The sequence below is a fragment of the Argentina silus genome, assembly GCF_951799395.1.
Source record: "Argentina silus genome assembly, chromosome: 7".
In the NCBI taxonomy this organism is placed as follows: Eukaryota; Metazoa; Chordata; class Actinopteri; order Argentiniformes; family Argentinidae; genus Argentina; species Argentina silus.
Window position 1 is genome coordinate 18,696,398 of NC_139661.1, and position 19,537 is coordinate 18,715,934.

The 19,537-nt window shown below is 44.3% G+C and overlaps 1 protein-coding gene across 1 annotated transcript in view; it reads left to right on the forward strand.

Annotated features, from left to right (window-relative positions):
• Positions 1-10,069: 10,069 nt before the first annotated feature.
• The window catches only part of srrm4 (serine/arginine repetitive matrix 4), a gene marked incomplete at its 3' end in the record, with an annotated part of 37,625 nt that continues 28,157 nt past the window's right edge, over positions 10,070-19,537 (forward strand). The window contains exon 1 of the mRNA XM_083674277.1: positions 10,070-10,245. Within this exon, the coding sequence (XP_083530403.1) occupies positions 10,112-10,245 (134 nt within the window). The 5' untranslated portion in view covers positions 10,070-10,111. The remainder of the gene's footprint in view (positions 10,246-19,537) is intronic.

The following is a 19,537-nucleotide window of genomic DNA, read 5'->3' on the forward strand; positions in this document are numbered from 1 at the left end:
AGTACATGTAACAAATAAAGTCAGGAAGAAGGCTATTTATCAGTGAAGACAAAGCCTCAAGTGAAGAAAGAAATATTCCAGGCCAGGCATACAGTACTTAGCCTTCAGAGGGAACAGGCAGTAAGGGGTAATTATTATCAACAGTATGTTACAATGGCAATAACTGTATATTTCCAGAAGCTACTTCTGTAGCTATATCATTAATCCCATGGCAACCACTGGGGTATCAGTGGGGGACCCAGCAGCCCTTAAGCCACACACACGTCTCCAAATAAGTGTCACACAAGACGTGGGGTGGTTGAACAAAAACAAATGTCATCCCACACTTAATGTGTGGTGGCACATGTGGAACGTGGAATGTGGGAAGAACTTAAACTAAGACAATACTTGTTATACACATTTTCCATACACATTGACATACTGTATCTGCCTACTATAGATAACATTTACATTTACATTTATGGCATTTAGCGGACGCCTTTATCCAAAGCGACTTACAATAATATATTTGTTTAAGCAAGTGAATCATCTATCCAACAGTCATCATAAGACAAAGTAATCAATGCTCACACCAGGGGCCATAGGCAGTCGTAATGCCAGTACGCTATTTTTTTTTATTATTATAGTTTTTTTTAAATGTATTTTATTAGCAGGAGAGAACTTGTACAGGGGGGGGTAGCGGGGGTGGAGAGGTCTCTAGGGTTGGGGTTAGGGTTAGTATAGAGGGGTAGTGAGGGTGAAGCGGTCTTTAGGAGGGACTGTTAAAATGTACAGATAACTGCCTGTACTGTACATTCTAGTCTATTATATCAAGAAGTCGGTGTACAGGAGGCCAGATCAGATAACCCTAAGGGATGCATTTAGCTTGGGTAGTGAGCGAGACAAGTCTGTCATGTGGAACCAACAATGATTTCTTCTCTCATGAGGCTGTGATGGATTTGAATAAGCGGGTAAAGTGGAACGTCACAGGAGACACCTAAACCAGTGCACAGTGCTATAACACTGACATGATAATGCTGATATTTCCCTGTCAAACTTGATCCCACCGTAATAAAATTGACTAGTGTTCATTATTTCGCTTTCCCCATCATCGGAGACAGTGTGAACAACTGTGCAGGTTAGAAGATTATTATTTTTTTTTTAAATTGGCGTTCAGCTATATTAGCAACTCATGTTAGCAATGTCTCGAATATGAAATGCAAACATTTGATCACACTCAAGAAATATCTAAAATAGCTTTATTTTTTTTGTATTGCTTCCTTCAAACAGCCTTGCTATAAGTCCTGTCCAGCGGCCATAGTCCACAGGTGTGTACAGAGAGGAGAAAACACAACTGACGTATTTGAGTGAAACACCACTGCGATTAGATAAAAGCAGTTTGCCCTCCACTGATATTTCTAAAGGGCCATCCTCTGTGAGAGTACTGTACTAGCGAACCCTTCTCACATGTACTCAAGTACTCCATATAATGAGCCGGTCTGGACTGCACTCAGGGCTGGGGACTAATCAATTAGAAGAGGTCCGGTCCGATCAAGACATCCTCCTCTCCTCCTCCATCCTCCTCTCCCTCCTCATCCCTTACTTATTGTTCACTGCTCTCAGGAAACTGGCACACTGTGCCCTCACAGAGCCCCCAAAACTAGGCCACTTGCGTAAGAGTCAATTTCACAGTCGCGTAAGTAAGAATAATTCTTATATCACGTTGTTATTGTAGATTGTGTTATTTTTTTGCCTTTGCTTCTCTTGCTGGCAGTCGGTGTTGTGTTTACTCCAAGGTGAGGCTGACATTTTACCTTCCATTTCAGCTGCGGCTCAGGGGGGACGGTTTGAGTAGTGTTGTCATGGATTCAAGGTGTGAAAGTTGCAGGGTGTATTTAGGGAGTCAGGGAGCAGGATTGACATGAGGGCCGCAGTGAACTTGAGGCCATCAGACCATGTTTGTCGGTTGATTCACTTTTGTTTTTCGGTTAACCACCCCATGTCCTCACAGACAATGGAGGATATTTGTCACAGTAGTTCTTCAGGGAGGCCCATTTATGTGCTGTCAGATGTTATCTCAGAAACATGCTGTATAACACCATCCCTGACTGAGTCTGGGCATGCTGTTCACTGGCTTACTGTACACAGTCATAGCAAACAACAATCCGTTTGGACATCTGACTCATATGGAATACAGTGGCTATGTTAAAAAATGGTGTTGCCCTTTAGATGAGATTTGCTATCGCTATGATATTTTACAGTCCTGCTTGTATTATTACCGGTAGAAACACATGAAAGCCTCAACCTTGCAGCACAGTGATATTACATTATGTTATCACAAGATGTACTGTCTTTATTTTATAGGTATGCGTCCCCCCTTGTTCAATATCCTTAACTCTCTTTCCCGCAGTGTTTTGGTTCTAGTAACAAGCTTCAAATCCCATGAGTGATGAGTACAGCACAGTACCATGACAAGTTAAGAAAAGAACATCAACAACAATTCCAAGACAAAAAGGTGAAGACTTTATTAACAGTGTATCAGTCTCAAAGAAATGGGGCTCTCTTTCCTCTCTGCTTAGCTTTTGGTCTTCTGAGGAGCTTAGTGAGGCTATCGACTGATGGGTCGCTTTGGAGCCAGGTCAGACCGGCGGCCATATTGATTTTGCTGCCGATGAAGACAGTGGCAAGCACAAGCAGGGCAGCCCCAGAAGGTACATTGTGATAACTTAAGGATGTTTGTCCCATCTCTCTCTCTCCCCCCCCCCTTCTCTCTCTCTCTAACAAAAACAAATACAATTGTTATGGAGTTAAACTTTTTCTCCACAAGAGACACACATTGTTTGCAATTCATACATCCAGCTTCCAATTCCTCTGACAAGTTGATAAGTAATGCAATTAAATGGACTGTACGGCATAGCCTGGAACAGGGATTATTTATTCACAGTAGAAGCTCATTAGGGTTTTGTTCAAAAGCTCTTGCTGGGTTTTTATGGTATGCATATTTCATTTTATCTCATATTATATGCATTTCTGAGGGTTTGTAACAGGGAATGGAAAATATATTATATTTTAATTAATGCGTGCAATTTGTACAGTGTTGGGCTCAGAAACCTGCTGTTCTATGATACACATTCACATGCATTTCATTGACATCCTTTTCATTTCATCACCCGCTAGCAATTACTAGGGGGGTGATGATCAACATCAACCTTTCATCTTTTCTATCAGATTCTCAGACTAATCCAGACCAAGGACAGTTGTTGTCTGGACTTGCATTTCTGACTGACAACCGGTTATGAAGAAAAAGTGCAACAAAAAAAAACCATGTTGAACCCTTGTCAGGAGAGGAGCTGGAGGAGAGAGAGAGAGAGAGAGAGGCCTCACTGATGGGCAGAATCAATTTGGCCAAAATAAATAGAGTGTACCAGGTCAGTTACCGTCCCCCCTCCCTCTACTCCCCCTGCTGTCTTTTACAGAGAGAGTGAGAGAGGGACTGTCTCCACTGCTCAATAAAAATCAGGTTGTACAGACACAAGCAGTCTATAAATGAACTATCATGCAGGGGCCTCACCTTCCACCTTCTCTTAATTGCCATCTGTATTTATAGATAAGGGTCTCCATGGTCAGGTGCTCTAGGTTTAGGTGCTGCAAGGTGAAGTTACAACTGCATCACATGGAACTGTGCCATCTGTCAGGTAGTAGGGTAAAGCACAGGCATTTTTACCACTGTTCCAGAAGAGGGACCGTTCTTCACCTTACCCCAGAAACTCCTGGACACCGGGTTTGATTGAATAGGGCCACTTTGTTTACACTCCTCTTGCCAGAGCAGTTTAGGGTCTGTGGGTAACACAACGGGAGGGCTGTCCCCTTTGATGAAAATATCAGAGGGTCCCTCAGCGTATCTTCCAGGGCGCCGCGTGGCGATCACTACAGATGAGCATTATGTTCTGTCCACAGGGCCTCGTCTCAGCAGATCCGCTCCTCCCAGATCTGTCGTCTCTTTACCCCCCCCCCGAGTTTATTTACCCTGACTGACGGTGATTTAATTTGGGAGGAAGGGAGTGTCCTCTTACCCTTGCCCTGTGCCTCTGTGCTGCTCAGCTGGACATGCCTGTCTGCCCTGCCCTGTGTAGTCACAGAGCCCCTTCACAGACTCACAGAGCCCCCTCCATTTCCCTGGTATTATGCTGTATGTACTGTACATACACCTCTGTGTGTTACATAAAGAGGAAGCAGGTTAGGACTGTGCCCAGATGAATGCGATTCATCCTATCACATTATCAGTAGTTATGCCAGGCTCGTAGCATTGCCTTGGCAAGAGATGCCTCCATTTGAGTCTGTGGCAGAGGTTTAATGATCCCTTTAACAAAAAATCGCACAGACTACAAACTACCTGACATTTCCCTGAAGCTTTTTACAGGTTTTTGCTGTAGCCTTCTAGTCACAGTGAAGTTCAACCCAAAGTCAACCTGGGACTGTCATTGGCCAGGGTTGAGGAATGACATGTTGGGCAATCCAACGATTTCTGGTCATGTCCTTAATGAATTGCTGCCGGCATTCATCAGATGTGTGTGCTTTGATAGTTATCGCTGTTTTCAGGGGTATAAGGTGGTATTGATTACTGATAGGATGTCCTTTAACGTCAGTCACAGAGGGGGGATGGAGTTGTCTGTTCAGGGGGTAGACTGATATAAGGACATTAGGGGGAAACTTCAGAGGACTATGCTCTGGACTCTTTGACAATGCTCTATTGTCCCTTTTGTTAGAAATTCTAGAACTCTGTTGTACTGTCCCTACTCTATGACATTTAAATAAAATGTCAAGAAAAGCTAGATACATTTGAAATTTTACAGTTTTGGCCTTGCTTCCATCGTACAAAAGAAAGCACATTTCTCCCTTTCTGCTGTATGTGTATTATCAGATATACTGTGAAGGCCACAAGAGATCTCTTCTTTTCATGACGGACACTCTGTCAACGCTCTAATATACAGTACAAGGTTTATTCCGAGACACATCTTTTGTGTTATGTACAGTACAGGGGAGTGAAGGACATGCCAATGTGCCAACTGCATTCCTTGAATGACGCACAACTACCTGCAAGTAATCACAACAAATGTGTCAGTGTTCTGTTGTTTGTGGTACACACTGAAAAGATTCTGAATAAAAAACTGGAACATTTTCACATTTGTTATCGTCTCCCGGCGTGCATAACTGCTTGTTTCTATGGCGATGAGTGGAAAAAAATATATTCAGGTTGGCGTGTGAGGGATAATCTGTATTTTATCTCTCCACCTGGAGGGAGGGAAGAGAGGTATAAGCTGCAGTGTGAGGGGTAATTACATTGGGTGATCGACTGTTTTGCTGGTTCTATCCAATGCTTCCGCTAAAGCCACAATGCTTTTCTCGATCCTGTATGTACTGTGTTCCTCTGTCTGTCTCTGTGACGTGAGTGTGAACGTGAATCTGAATGAAGATGCAAATCCTTTTTCTACATTCTATACAATATCCCAATGATAATTAGCCTATAGATTACAGCCATCAGTAAAGCATTGCATTCTGTTATGATTCATATTATTCTAAGACTATAGTAGTATTATTCATAAGACTATAGTAGTCTATAGTAGTCTTATGAGTCAACACTCACTGATAAGATGTGGTTACAATAAGCAACATTCATATCGTGTAAGAATTTCATATCGGCGCCTATCAACCTCATATGCACATGTGTTCTCTATTCATTAAGCGATCGGCCCTTCCCACCTCAGTAGCATACAGTGACACAATAGAACAGGGCATGTCTGTTTATTTCCAGGAGCCAGGGGGGCATTGATCAAAATGTTGTTTTTATACAGCCCTTCTGAAATATGCCACATGTAGAAAATGGAACATGTTATCAGGTTTATGCAGCCTGAGCCATTCGCCAACCGCCTGGACTTTGAGTTTGCATTTTAATGAGGGCAGCTCGAGTAAAACATTAAACCAATCGAAAAAAGGTCTGTCTCCTTTTGGCAGCATTCCGCCACTGTATTTAGAGAATATGAGGCAGCCTCCTCTGCCATTGCAGGTAATTTATGCACCACATAGTAATATTCGCTATATGCTGCTTAAAAGTCATTTTTAGTGAATAATTGAAAGAAGAGCTACAGTAACATTATTCCAAGGCTGTCAAAAATGTAAAACTTTGCTGGTGAAACAGGTGATAAATGAAGTACATTTGCACAAGGTTAAACAATGTGGAATAATTCAGGTTCTTTTAACTAATTTGCTTTAAACATCCTTTAACTTTTAAAATAACAGAAAATATTTAGAGTTATTGATTGATTGACTTTAGTTAATTTCAAAAGTTTTGTTACCTTTACCTTATACTGTAGGTCACCAACCAATGCCTTGCGTTCTTGAAGGATTTGTTGCAAAGTCATTGTGAAGAGATGCATTATTGTATAGGCTCACACAGCAGGCCACTATGGCAGACACCATACAGACACAAGTGGATAAGCTAAGAAATAAATTAGTCACTATTACAAACTATATAACAATGTGTGCAGGAACTTCATCGTGAAAATAAATGTGATATGTTTGTCAATATGGTTCCTTTTGAATAGGTCTAAACTTAGGCTAATATAAAGACGACAGTCTAAAGAAAATGTAATAATGGCCGTTATTGCCACTGTCGTCCAGTGTGAAATCTCCCGTAGTCAAAAGCAATCTGTCTTCAACCATTACCTTCATCCCTGCTGTTTGTTCTCTGTTAACTTGTTATTTCGTCTCGTATGAAGACTTTAATCAGTCCACAGTTGGAGTGAGTCAGCATGTAACAGTGACTCATCAGAAACGACAGCGCAGGTAGGCACAATAGCTTAGCCTAACACATTTACAGTGATATCCCGCCCAGTACAACAATGTAAAGGCTGTAGACCAAGGCAGAGCACTCAGGACGAACAACTCAGGACAAAAACTTAGTCCAAAAGAGTAATCCTTTAATTCCAGAAAGAAAGTTTGGTACACAGGTAGACAATACGTAGGGAGGCAGATATCCAATAAGGGGGTAGGCAAGGCAGGGTATGGTACATGGGTAGTCAGTCAAAAAGGAGGCGGATAATCCAACAGGCGGATAATCCAACAGGGAAAAGGCAAAAGACAAACTCGGAAAAACTACTAAAAAGATTTTAAAAAAACAGGAAGACCAGAAATCATTATGAAAATCACTGGGACGCTTTGACACTAAGGCACAAAGACAAACAGGCAACGAGACAGGGGACAACACACGGACTAAATACACAGGGAATGATGATGAGGAACAGGTGAATCCAATCAGTGCGGGGTAGACGATCACACAGGCGGGAAACACATAGGGGCAGGTAGTGAAGAGTCTGGAAAGAGAGATAAGGTGAGAGACACAAAAATAAACAGGGAACAATAAATTAATAACATGAAACACAGACAAACAAACTAACGAACAAGATGAGACGTAACAAACAAGAAGCTGTTCTACTATCTTAGATGGAGATATTTACCAAGCAATGGCACCAGAAGCCTGAGGCTGTTTAGACTGTTTGGAATGAAATACTGAAACTAGGCTACATGAGAATTCATCTTTCTTATCATAATAACCTCTGTATTACCAATGTGTTCCACCTTTTATACCTATCTCTCTCTGTGTGAAAAACAGGTGGAATCTGCACCTGGTGCAAACACTCAGTACAAATGTAAATCTGCCCCTTGGCCCTGAACACTGCTCCCAAAGATAAACTGAGCTTCACATGCAGCAAAAAAACAGCTATTTCATATTCCATCCCATAATTGAACCGTTATACACCACTGTGCTGGCCAGGACTTCAGTTGGCCTCTGGTTTAATTTGAGTGTGCTTCGAAAGTCCATCTTTATTCAAAGCACACTGATGAGGAGCCCACTTATCATTAAGTGGTTAGTGTTGTTATACATCAACTTTCATGTTATCGCCTAATATATGCATTATTAATCTAAGCTAAGCTCTGGCTCTGAAGCGCCACTATGCATACATATCAGGCTAGAGAGGGAGGCTGTTCAACAGACTATGGGCTATATTTCAACGGCTGAAAAACTAGTCAGCGGAAAAACGGGGAGCTGGCAGTGGCGCTATGGGGTGTGTCTGAAATATTAGTGCCAGAATTGTTCAGCGCACCTGATGGCACTTGATCGGCTCATTGTCATGAACACGGCTCGTTTACCGCTGCTCCACCCACGTGAGCGCAGGCGAGATAGCGCTTTGGCGGTTACCGCCTCCGTTTGGACTCGGCTGAATGAAAAATAGAGCCCCATGACTCTTTAGTTTACTGAAGTGGAAGAAAGGTCATCCGGCTGCCATTTATAAACACAAATAGTATCCTACTATTGTGTTAGTTAAGGAACCAGGCCACACTTTATTTTTTGATGGGTTTGAAAGATGGTCACACTGTCAACAAACTATCAACTCCAAATCTGTTTTTCTGGATATTGACAGCTGAACTGTGATGTGGGGGAGAGAGGGTAGAGAGGGTAGAGAGGGTAGACAGGAAGAGAGAGAGAGGGGAGAGAGGAGGGAGGGTATTGTGTAGCTGGGGGAGTGGAGAACACTGAGGGACAAAGGGGTGAGGATAGAGGCATGAGGACAGAGGGGTGAGGACAGGGACAGAGGAGAGAACGGGCTGTGTTGTGTTGTGTATCTGGAGGAGTGGGTTGGCTGCGTGTGTGTGTGCGTGTGTGTGTGTGTGTGTGTGTGTGTGTGTGTGTGTGTGTGTGTGTGTGTGTGTGTGTGCGTGTGTGTGTGTGGTGAGCTCTGGGAGAACGCTGAGCCCCTGGGGGCATTGTGTCAGGCACATGCACCGGCTGCTCCTCACAAACCCAGCCTTTTGTTATGCTGATGAAGGCAACCGGCTCAGGCTTTTGTCCAAGACACAGAGAGAGAGAGAGAGAGAGAGAGAGAGAGAGAGAGAGAGAGAGAGAGACTGAATAAGAGAATAGGAGGAAAGGGGGGCGAGGTTGAAAGACTAAGCAAGAGATCAGCATAGAGAGGGGGTCAGAGGGAGAGAGAGAGAGAGAGAGAGAGAGAGAGAGAGAGAGAGGGAAAGAATGAGCAGTAGAATAAGAGGGGAGGGAGAGGAGAAAGAGAGAGAGAAAGAGAGAGAGAGAGAGAGAAGAGGAAGAGGGAAGGTGTCCTACTCCCCCTGACCTGCCCCCAGTCACAACGTCACAGTCTGAGCGAGACAAAACAAGCCGCTGTCAGCTGGGCTTCTCACTCGCTTTGAACACACACACAAGCCGCACACACACACACACATACTCAAACGCACACACACACACACTCATGCTCACACCCGCCCACAGCCACAGACATATAGTTGCACACTCGCCTCAACGCTCGTTCAGACCTCATCCTCATGTCGGTGTGTGTGCTCGGGTCACGGCTCCCTGAGTGCTCCAGCAACAAGAGAGAGAACCAGTCCGTCACTCACTCCTCTGCCCACGACCAGGGAAGAGGAGGAGGAGGATGCTCTGCCCTCTACCTACCGCCTGTGAGTCCCGGCTCTAACTGAAGACTGACACAGAGGGATAGGGAGGAGGGAGAGAGAAGGAAGGAAGGGAGGGAGGAGAGGAGAGGCTACAGCCGCAGCAGCAGCAGCAGCAGAAGCAGCAGATGTGACAGAGGGAGAGAGTGAGAGAGAGAGAGAGAGAGAGAAACAGAAACACAATCCCCCCCTCCAGAGAGAACAAAAAGCAGCCTGCCGTTGTATCAGCAGCCTTTGTCCTGCCCCACATGCTCCCGTAGAAGGAAGACAGAAAAGGAGAAGCAGCACTGACACATTGACCTACTCTGGGAGAAGAGGTGTTTGCTGTGTGTGTCTGTGTGTGTGTGTGTGTGTTTTTTCCTGTGTTTCCCGGCTGCTCTACAAGTAACCGGTGTGGATTCAGTACTTGGACAGCTCCAGAGTCTCGCTCAGCGTGTGCTATCTACGCGCGCGCGTGTGTGTATATGTGTGTATAGACTCTCCACGCCTAGGCTGAAGAGATAGTGCATCACTACCAGGAGCAGTGGCAGCCCTGGAGCCCCTCCAGCCCCCTTGCACCCTCTCCCTGGCCCCCTGCACCCCTCTCCCTCTGGGGGACACGGGCAGCATGGCCAGCCTGCAGTACCAGGGAGAGAAGCAGCTGTTTGAGAGGTTCTGGAAGGGGACCTTTAAGGCGGTGGCCACCCCCAGACCGGAGAGCATCATCGTGGCCAGCATCACAGCCAGGAGGAGAGTGATCAAGTGAGTTGTCTCTCTCTCTTTACTGAGTTCCAACAACTCACACTCTGTTGCTTACCTATGTTTACTTTTTGTATGGTTGATATTGGTGCACAGAGATGCTGTAAATAGGAATAGTTTTTGTCTGTTTGCTGTTGCTTAATCACTCACCATGAGGACAGGTGGTAGGGCCAGCACACTAGATCTGTCCAACATCATACTGATTGAGCTTTATTTATTTCCATGTTTTATGCATTTAAAAACATTTTCTGTGCATATTACACTGCATGCAGATTGCATCGTGCTTGTTTATTTGACATGTAAAAGAGAGGAGCACGCCACTCAAAGAGAGACACACACACAGCAGGCATGAAATGTAGGCTTCAGTAACTGTCCCCCTTTAAAGGTTACGTACTCTAGATGCTTCATTGTGCCTTTAATGTCAGACGTGTCCCCTCCAATGCCACGGCCGTGTGCCACCGTCTGTGAAGTGTGCCCATGTCATGTTGTCCTGCCCGTTGTCATCTCCGCAAAGGTTACCCGCTGTATTATCAGCTCTCAGAGTTGGCAGGGAAGGGAAAAAGGAGGGATAATGTGGATCACTCCCACCAAGATGAATGCTTCTCGCCCTCCTTCACCCTGATCACTTCTTTCCCCTCGTATCCCAATGCCGCTCCTTTCCCTTCAATCAGCCCACATCCCTCCGGGTGTCTGTATCCCTTATTGTGTCGGCCCGTCTGACGCGCTTGTGTTTGTCAAACACTAAACATCAGCGGCAGTGGATGTGGCCCTAACACACAGGAACACACACTGTCTTTGCCTTTGCAACATCAGCTCTGAACGCAACAGAACAGAAGCCAAGACTCTACAGTCATGTGGGTTTTGCTCGGATGACCTTCTATAATGATCTTGTTTTGACATCCACTATCAGCCTGCTCTTAAGTGAAATTAGCAGTTTTAATGGGGATTCAAATGGTTCATTTCACCTCACATGCAACATGAGTAGGGAAACTAGACACCGCACCATGAAATATGTCAGGAATGCAAAGTGTGCTTCATACAGTAAGCCAACACATGGCGTGGTCATGGGTTATTATTTGCGTCTACAAATACCACCCACACAGACACAATCACTTCATCATATTCAGTTCATTGCTTCAGTATAACAACTGCTTGTCCTTCAGTAGAAAAACGAGAGAGGACATGAAGGGACTTCATTTCTATTTCGGGACATTTAGAAAAAAAAAATGAAAAATGTCCTACTCTGCCTTTCAAGAGAACAGTATATCTGGGATGAGCAGAGATTTTAAGCAGAGAGGAATCTGTCTCTTCTGTTTTAGCTGTTCCATAAAACACATCCTCCAGCGCCTCTCTCTCTCTCTCTCTCTCTCTCTCTCTCTCTCTCTCTCTCTCCTCTGGATGGGGCAGGCTGACATTGACGTTGATGGGTGCATCGTGGGGAGATGACAGCCACATTTACAACAGAACAAATGTTGCTAATTCGCCCGGCCAGCTCTGGCTGTGAAGAAGCCAACACTTCATTTCCATCATCCTCGGTTTCTACCCCCTGGTTGATCATCGGCAGAGCGAAACGGGGCGATGTGCTCAACACAAATGTAATGGCACAGTAAATAACAAATAAATAACAAAGCCCACAACACCCAGAGAATGTAGAGGAGCACCGGGCTCCCCTCCTTCACTGTTTGTTTGTTTAGCCCCGCACTGCTTAGTCCATCAGAACACATGGCCCCAGGCCTATGACTTCTCTTTCTCTGTCTCTCTCTCATGCGCACTCTTCTCTGTCTCTCTCTCTTCTCTGTCTCTGTCTCTCTTTCTCCCTCTTTGTCTCTCTCTCTCTCTCTCTCTCTCTCTCTCTCTCTCAGAGAAACATCATTATTCACTGTGGATAACTGAGGGCTGGTGAACAATCCTAGTAAATGCCTGGGCATTTTCTTGTTGTAGAACAACGAGAGAGGGAAAAGAGGCGGGAGAGAGATGTTTCATGTCTAATCAGCATCTCTTACTCCTTTTTATTGTCCTTTTCTTTCTTTTTTTCCCCTTTTGTGTGGGGGTCTTTTCATTCTCCAAACGTCACTGGGGCTTGAGAGTCACAGAGGAGTAATTAGAGAGGGTCACTCCCTCTCTCCTCCTCTCTCTCCTCCCCCTCTTCTTCTTTTCACCCGGGCAGAGGAAGGGATGAGTTCACTGGCTCTACAGCTGGAGGGGCTTGCCCTAAGCCATTATAGCCCTGCAAGCTGTTTTGTTCACGGGGCGCTCTTCATTAAAAATGCAGGCCAGTTCAGTCGGGGGTGCAAGAGATTTGAGCTGTCACGGTTTTTGTGTGTGTGTGTGTGTGTGTGTGTGTGTGTGTGTGTGTGTATGTGTGTGTGTGTGTGTGTGTGTGTATGTGTGTGTGTGTGTGTGTGTGTGTGTGTGTGTGTGTGTGTACTGTATGTGTTTGTGTGGTTGCGGGTGCTAATGTGAGGACATGTCCAGCTATGAGCCAGATGGCAGGCAGAGGAGAGTGCGTAGCGGGGGTGGGGGGGGTGGGGGTGGGGGGGGGATTAGCCTCTTACCTAAGCAGATGCTGGTTTAACGGGGAACAGAGTAAAGGGATTGAGGGGACTTGTGTCGTCAGACATAGACATGGGGAATACACCTTCTAGCACACACTGTACAGACCCAAAGTAGCAGTCAATGAACGGGGAATCAAGTCTCTCACAGACAAACGTAGGAGAGTGGTAGCGCCCCCTGTGGGATAGGGCAGTTCTCTCTGGAATGACAACTCTGATGACTCAGTGATAGATGTGAGGCTGATGCTGGAGTGTACAGTACTAGCACTGGGCCCTGTCTTTCTCTTCACACACAACCATTCAGAGACACTCTCTCTCTCCCTCTCTCTCTCTCTCTCTCTCTTTCTCTCTCTCTCTCTCCCTCCCTCTCTCTCCCTCTCTCTCTCTCTCTCTCTCTCTCTCTCTCTCTCCTGAGTATCGGTGAGTATCGGTTAGTGAGGCAGTGCACTCTATTTCATTTCACCGCTGGTTTACTCATTCCCTGTTCGTGCTAACAGTCATTCCATTACCCAACGCTCTTAATAGATGAGGCTGCTCAGGCATCTTCACTCGCGGTTTGTGATGCAGTCTCTGAGCAGGGATTGATATCACAACCACTTTTATGTCCTGAGTGGATTTTATTTCATATTGATTTTCACAGAAGAAACAAAGGCTGTGCAGCACCTGCACCTCCCTCCTGACACATGAAACAGAGTATTGTTGCAGTGTATTTAGATGTGGATTGGAATATCACACCACACTTCTGTATTTGGCGTTTTGAAGCGCGAATGTATAAACATCTGTATAAAAGACCGTATAAACATCTAGTGAGACAGACCTGAGGAAGTTGGAGTCTGATTGCTTGTACAATCCAATTAACAGCAGTGTGAACTTGAAAAATATCAGACTTCAGTTTGCCTCCAGGGCCTCTCCTTGCTTCAGCGCTGCAATAATCATTTTCTCCCACCGCTTTGGCAGTATAGACCCATTACGATCAGAAAATAACCTCAATGTCCTACCAAGGTTTGACGCCATGAAAGTAGATCACACAGTCCTTTGAGTAGATATGTTATAATGCTGCTATGACACATGCAAGTCTGGTTTCTATACTCTGAGTGTTTGGGAACAACCCATTTAGAATGGGTCATTGACAAGGCCAGGTTTTAGGATTCTGGTTTAACGATGCCTATCAAATGTACCTTATGGGAAAAGTCAAGGTTCGTTGGCTTCTGTAAGCTGTAAACTCCATTTCAAGCCACATTTAGGGACATAATGGTAGGAACCAAATGTGGTTATCATCTGTGGAAGATCTCCTTCCAAAGGCTGACACTGTGTTTTCATAACCACTTCCTGTTCCTGGATCATACCATTCCATACTGTACCATCCCAGTCCCCTAATTCCAGACTGAGGTATGTGAAGTCTTATGTACATCCAATCATCCACCCTATGTTACTGTCCCCCTAAACCTATTCCGGAATCCTCCGGAATCTTATTTGGATCGTACCACTCCGCCTCTGTGTCAAGACCCAGGCGGAGTTGTGTGGACCCTTTCATGAGGGACATGCTGTTGTGTGGTTGTCTCTCCAGCTCAGATGACTCAGAGGCTACTGCGGCTGTAAGCCCCTCTGGGCAAGGCTGCTGCAGAGCTGCCATCACAGGGCTGTAGAGCGCCTGATATGCTGGACCCTAGGGGGGCCCAGCACGGTAATTCCTCCATAATCTAACAGCAGCAGCAGCATTTCAGACGATGAGAGGAGAGAGAGAGAGAGAGAGAGAGATGTTAACCCCTTAAGCCAACAAAAACATATTTTCTGACCGTTTCACCTTAGGGAGTTTTTATTTTAATTTAGATGTTTGGAAATTCGTATTGCAGAGCTATATTTGGATTGTGGTTTTGCATGAGCGTACTTACTGCCCATTTTCTTTACTGAGGAAAGAAAATGGCCAGTGCTCTTGTTTGCCATTGAAATATTTCCAGCATGTCTTTAATGTGTTCACAAATGCCTTTCAGCAAAGAGAGGGGTTGACACCGCCATTTCTTCCTGTCCCTGACTCACAAATGGTTACACCTCACAGATTCCCCCATCCTCGTCCCTCCATTCCAAACTGAAATTATTGGAGTGATTTATGCGTTCCATCAGTGGTGGCAAATGTGATGTCAATGGCATACTGCTGCTCTCTGATTCAGCCCACTCAGAATTAATGATAAAGCCAAGGACGCAGCACATTTCTTAAAAAAAATCCAGAGGAGAATGTGACTAAAGAGGTGTATACGGTCAGTAATAGCATGTCACAGCATGTGACAGACACGTGATAAATGAAGAGCACTAGCATGTCACCCAACACATTAAAAGAACAACCCTGGAAAAAGGAGAAAGAGAGAGAAAAAAAATATTAAAAGAGAGAGAGAGAGAGAGAGAGAGAGAGAGAGAGAGAGAGAGAGAGAGAGAGAGAGACGGGGGAGAGAGAGAGAGAGAGAAAGAGAGAGAGAGAGAGAGATAGAGAGAGAGAAATCAAGCTGGACTTTTAATAAAGTGGTGTTGGCGATCAATACAGTTAAAGTCAACATTATGGAGTGGAGTAGGCTGCATGGGGAGAATGAGCGTCTGGCCCTCGGATAGAGAGAGGCTGTTTTAGAGTCGGACCTTACTGTCAGACAGTGTAAAGTACATGCCGTGGAGAGGAGAGAGGACACTGTTTACACTAACTTAAAACCAATTTGAAAAAGTCCTTACCTCACTTGTCTACTAACGCCAAACACTCAACTTTATTACTATGCAATAACCAATTCACCCTAGAAGAATGGATCATAGAAAACACGGCACACAGTGAAATGCATATTGCATAATACACTAATAATGGATAGAAGTTGAGAGATTAGGTGAAAAAACCTTTTTGTCCTTAACTGATATTGCATCGAATTGAAGGTAGTTTATCTTACTGACAGTAAAAAATGACCTCTTTCTTTGAGACATTCATTACAGCCGATAGTGCTGTGCCCAGGAGAGGGACGCTTGGTCATTAGATCTTTACAAACCAGAGAAGATAATGCTTTCTTAGCTGTAGCCCAGACAACTAGTGGCCAGTTTCTCCACTGTACTGATGTCAGTTTACACCATGCTCTCTAAATTAGGTGAATAGCACTAAAGGACAAAACCGAAGTAGCGGTCTCAAATGGCGCTTTTCCACTGTCCTGTTTGGCACCCCGGCTTGGCCCAAAGCCAAGCCTCAGTGTTTCCATCTCCAAGAACGGCCAGGTATTGGAACGAGCACACTGCTCACTATCCTCCACAGAAATCAATCTGTTGACGGCGTCGCCAAAGGGGATTGGTTGGGATTAAGAAGCCCACCTAAACCCAAACAGATGCAGAGTGTCAATAATTCAGCATCATTTCCTCAGCTTTGTCACAACCAAGATCCGAGGCAGGTTTTTTGGGGGTTTTTATGGTTGTCAAACTGTCATTCCAGATCCATTTGCATCGATCCTCCCTTTGTAAAAAGAAGAAACCCTCACTTTCACTTGTACGAGCCGAAATTAACATGATAAGGCGGGACAGGTCTCCAATGAAGGTACGGTGAAAAAGTCATAATCGTAATAAGATCTGCGGTGCTTTGGGAGAAAGAGAGATGGTTATTGCTACATCCAACTGGAACATGCCACGAGGCAGCAGAATCACTCATAATGACTCTGCAGTGAAATGACTCCCAGCCAAAGATTGCACAGAGATGCAAGCCTTATTAAATATGCATCCACAGAGCTGAGTTGGCATATTGGAAAAATATGAAAATCCCACATAATAAGCTGACAGCGTATCTCCCTGGTGGTAGATTCAGGTCTGGGAGAGAGGCGTATAAAAGGCAGTATTTACTGTAGAACAGGTTCAAACTCCGGCAAGAAAGGCAGACAGGCTGTGCTTTAATAAAAGATAGGCCTTCAGTGTTTTGTCTGAGGTTATTGTCTGTTGTCATCTTGCCAGCAGGGGACCTTGCAGATTTCGTGCTTGCCACACACGCTACAGCATATGACTGGTGGACCCCTGAAGCGATCAGAGGCTGTTATTAAAATGCAAACTTATCAAAGTCAACCCCTCATCACTTAAATTAAAGAATTTCAAGCCTGACTGGCTTCCACATGCAGGCCTCCTCCTTCATTTTTCATTTCCGTCTCTTGCCCATCCTCATTTAGGGAAGACAATCTGCCATTCATGTGAAATTGGCCCCCATTTGCATTCGTGATGCAAGGGTGAGGACTGTTTCGGTGCCGTCGCACAACGCAATCCAAGATGGGTGAGATGGAATTAATTGCCTACCAGTCGCACTTCCCATCATCCTCCTCATTCTCACCTCTGCGATCATTCCTTGACATGGAAAGTCATAGAACGACAAGGAGCCGTTGTTAGACTGAAATCTATTCTGCTGCTTCTGAGCAAAGCTAAAGTCGGCCTCTGGCAAAACATTCTGTATGTAGGTCTATATTTAATTGAAAAAAGCCTCATAAGATCGTGTTGGATAAACGCTTTGTATTGCTGCCCTAAATTGGGATTCCTTACTTTTCTTTTCTTCAACATACTGTCGGAACTACGGTAGGCCCTAGGCTGTAGATAAGAGAGCCACATATGCCTCCGCAATTTGTTTACATCGAGGCTTTGTACAATGATCAGAATAAGCAGGCCCTATACCTCTCCCTGTGACCACAGTTTGCTTTGTTCGGTTTAAAATACTTCACCACACAGCATAGTTATATATATGAGAGACTGGGGAAACGTAGACCCTCAGAGACATGCCGTAATAATGGATCAGTAAAGTAAATGAAATGGGGAAACACAAAAAGTCTGAACTAGTTAAGCCTTAGAGAACGTTCTTGTATGACGAATGGAGAAGGGAGAATAGGGAAGCTGAGAGTTAAGAAAGAGCTCATTCTCCAAATATCCATCTTACATGGTGATGGCTCCTAGCATGAGCATTATTGTGACTGACATGCCAGTAGCCGGCAGATCCAGTTGAGTCTTGATTAGGAAAAATAGAGCTGACAGGTTTACCGCCTTTACGGGCTGTGGGTACACACTGGGAGAAGAGCAGTGGAGGTATAAGAAGGTGTAATTTCAATGGCTTAATATCACTGATGAAGATTCCAGTAGGAAGACTCCATTTCCAAACTTCGTAACGTAATCGTAATCTATTTCGTTTTTTTGGTGTAAAAAAAATGGTTATCACACTCTTCTTAATTCATTTGGAAAACATGAAAGCTTTACAGATAGTCTTATAATTAAACGGTTATTTTAGGGTTTCAATTAAAATGGTGCCTCTGCAGTGTCCTTGTGAAAGAGACGGAATTGCTTTGTCTCAGCACTCTCTTTGATTCTGAAGACAGTTTAAGGAAATCAAGTTGCAATAAAACCTGAGATCTGACTAAGAGGAGAGGCTCAGAATTAATGTTCGGAGCTTTGATCTGGGAGCAGTGATCTGCTGGTGTCTTTGTCCCAATCTAAATGAGTTCCAAGCTCTCTCTCTCTCTCTCTCTCTCTCTCTCTCTGAAGCTGTTGAATTTATTTGAAATGCACTGGTGATGTGACTTTTTCCCCTCTCTTGCCCTTTTCTGAGTAAAGCTCTGTCAGATGATATACAGCACAGTGTGAAATTGATATAATGTGAAGGATACAGTATGCCTGGGGAGGCTGGTGGAGGTAGAAATCTGAGGACGGGCTCATTGTAATGCATGGAATGGAATGAGGAATAGTGTGTTTGATAGCATTCCTCATTCCATTCCATGCATTACAATGAGCCCGTCCTCAGATTTCCACCTCCACCAGCCTCCACTTGTGTACAGTATACAGTATAACCATACTTAAAAGGATGGATGTGAAGTCTATAAAAATGTGACAAGATAGAAAACACACTGAAATGTGTTTCAGCCTTTCTTCAAAAATCCCCAAACTCTCTGTATTTATGACACTGAACTGGCTTTCCACTGTATCTGACACACGCTGTAAAGCACAGGCATAATATCGAAATGGCCTCCCACTGCTTCTGTCAATAAATACACATTCCAAAACTTAATGACATTCATTCATCATTCGCTGTTAAGGAAAATTAGATGTTGACTATGAGCTGATTACAGTTGATACTGGACCCCTCAAATTGAAATTGAAATATGCAGTGAGAGTAGGGCAACCATGGCCTTTAAAGTGATGATTTGCATAAACAAATGGGTCTTGACTGCTGGCACAGTTCTGCATCATGATGGCCAAAGGGCATTCATAATAGACTTAGATATCAAAGGCAAGAAGTATCAGAGGCTAGATGCTGATTGATATACTGGCCTTTTTAATAATCTGACAGTCAAAGCCCTCGACGTAGAGTAAATGCACTTTCTCCCTCAAGTTGATTGACATTCTAGTTTTTTTTTTATTACAAGGACTTTATTCAGTGGTTTACAGTTGTACATCATCACAAAAATAATACAAATTAAGTCTTTGGGATACGCAAACATCATGAAAAAAGAATAAGAGGAGGCGAGATAGCAGCCTGGTTGATTTATAATTCCAGATTTCCTCTCTAGCTATACAGGTAAACACCTTCCCGTCACCAAGAGAGACAGGACGTCAGTCTGGAGACAGGACGTCAGTCTGATGTCAGGTTTATTGACTTAGAAAGGGAGAGAACTGAGGACGAGGAACAATATTTAATGATATGGTTTCACATCCACACATCCAAACTGGCCATACATCAGAATGGAGACATATCTAACGAAGAAATAGCTAAC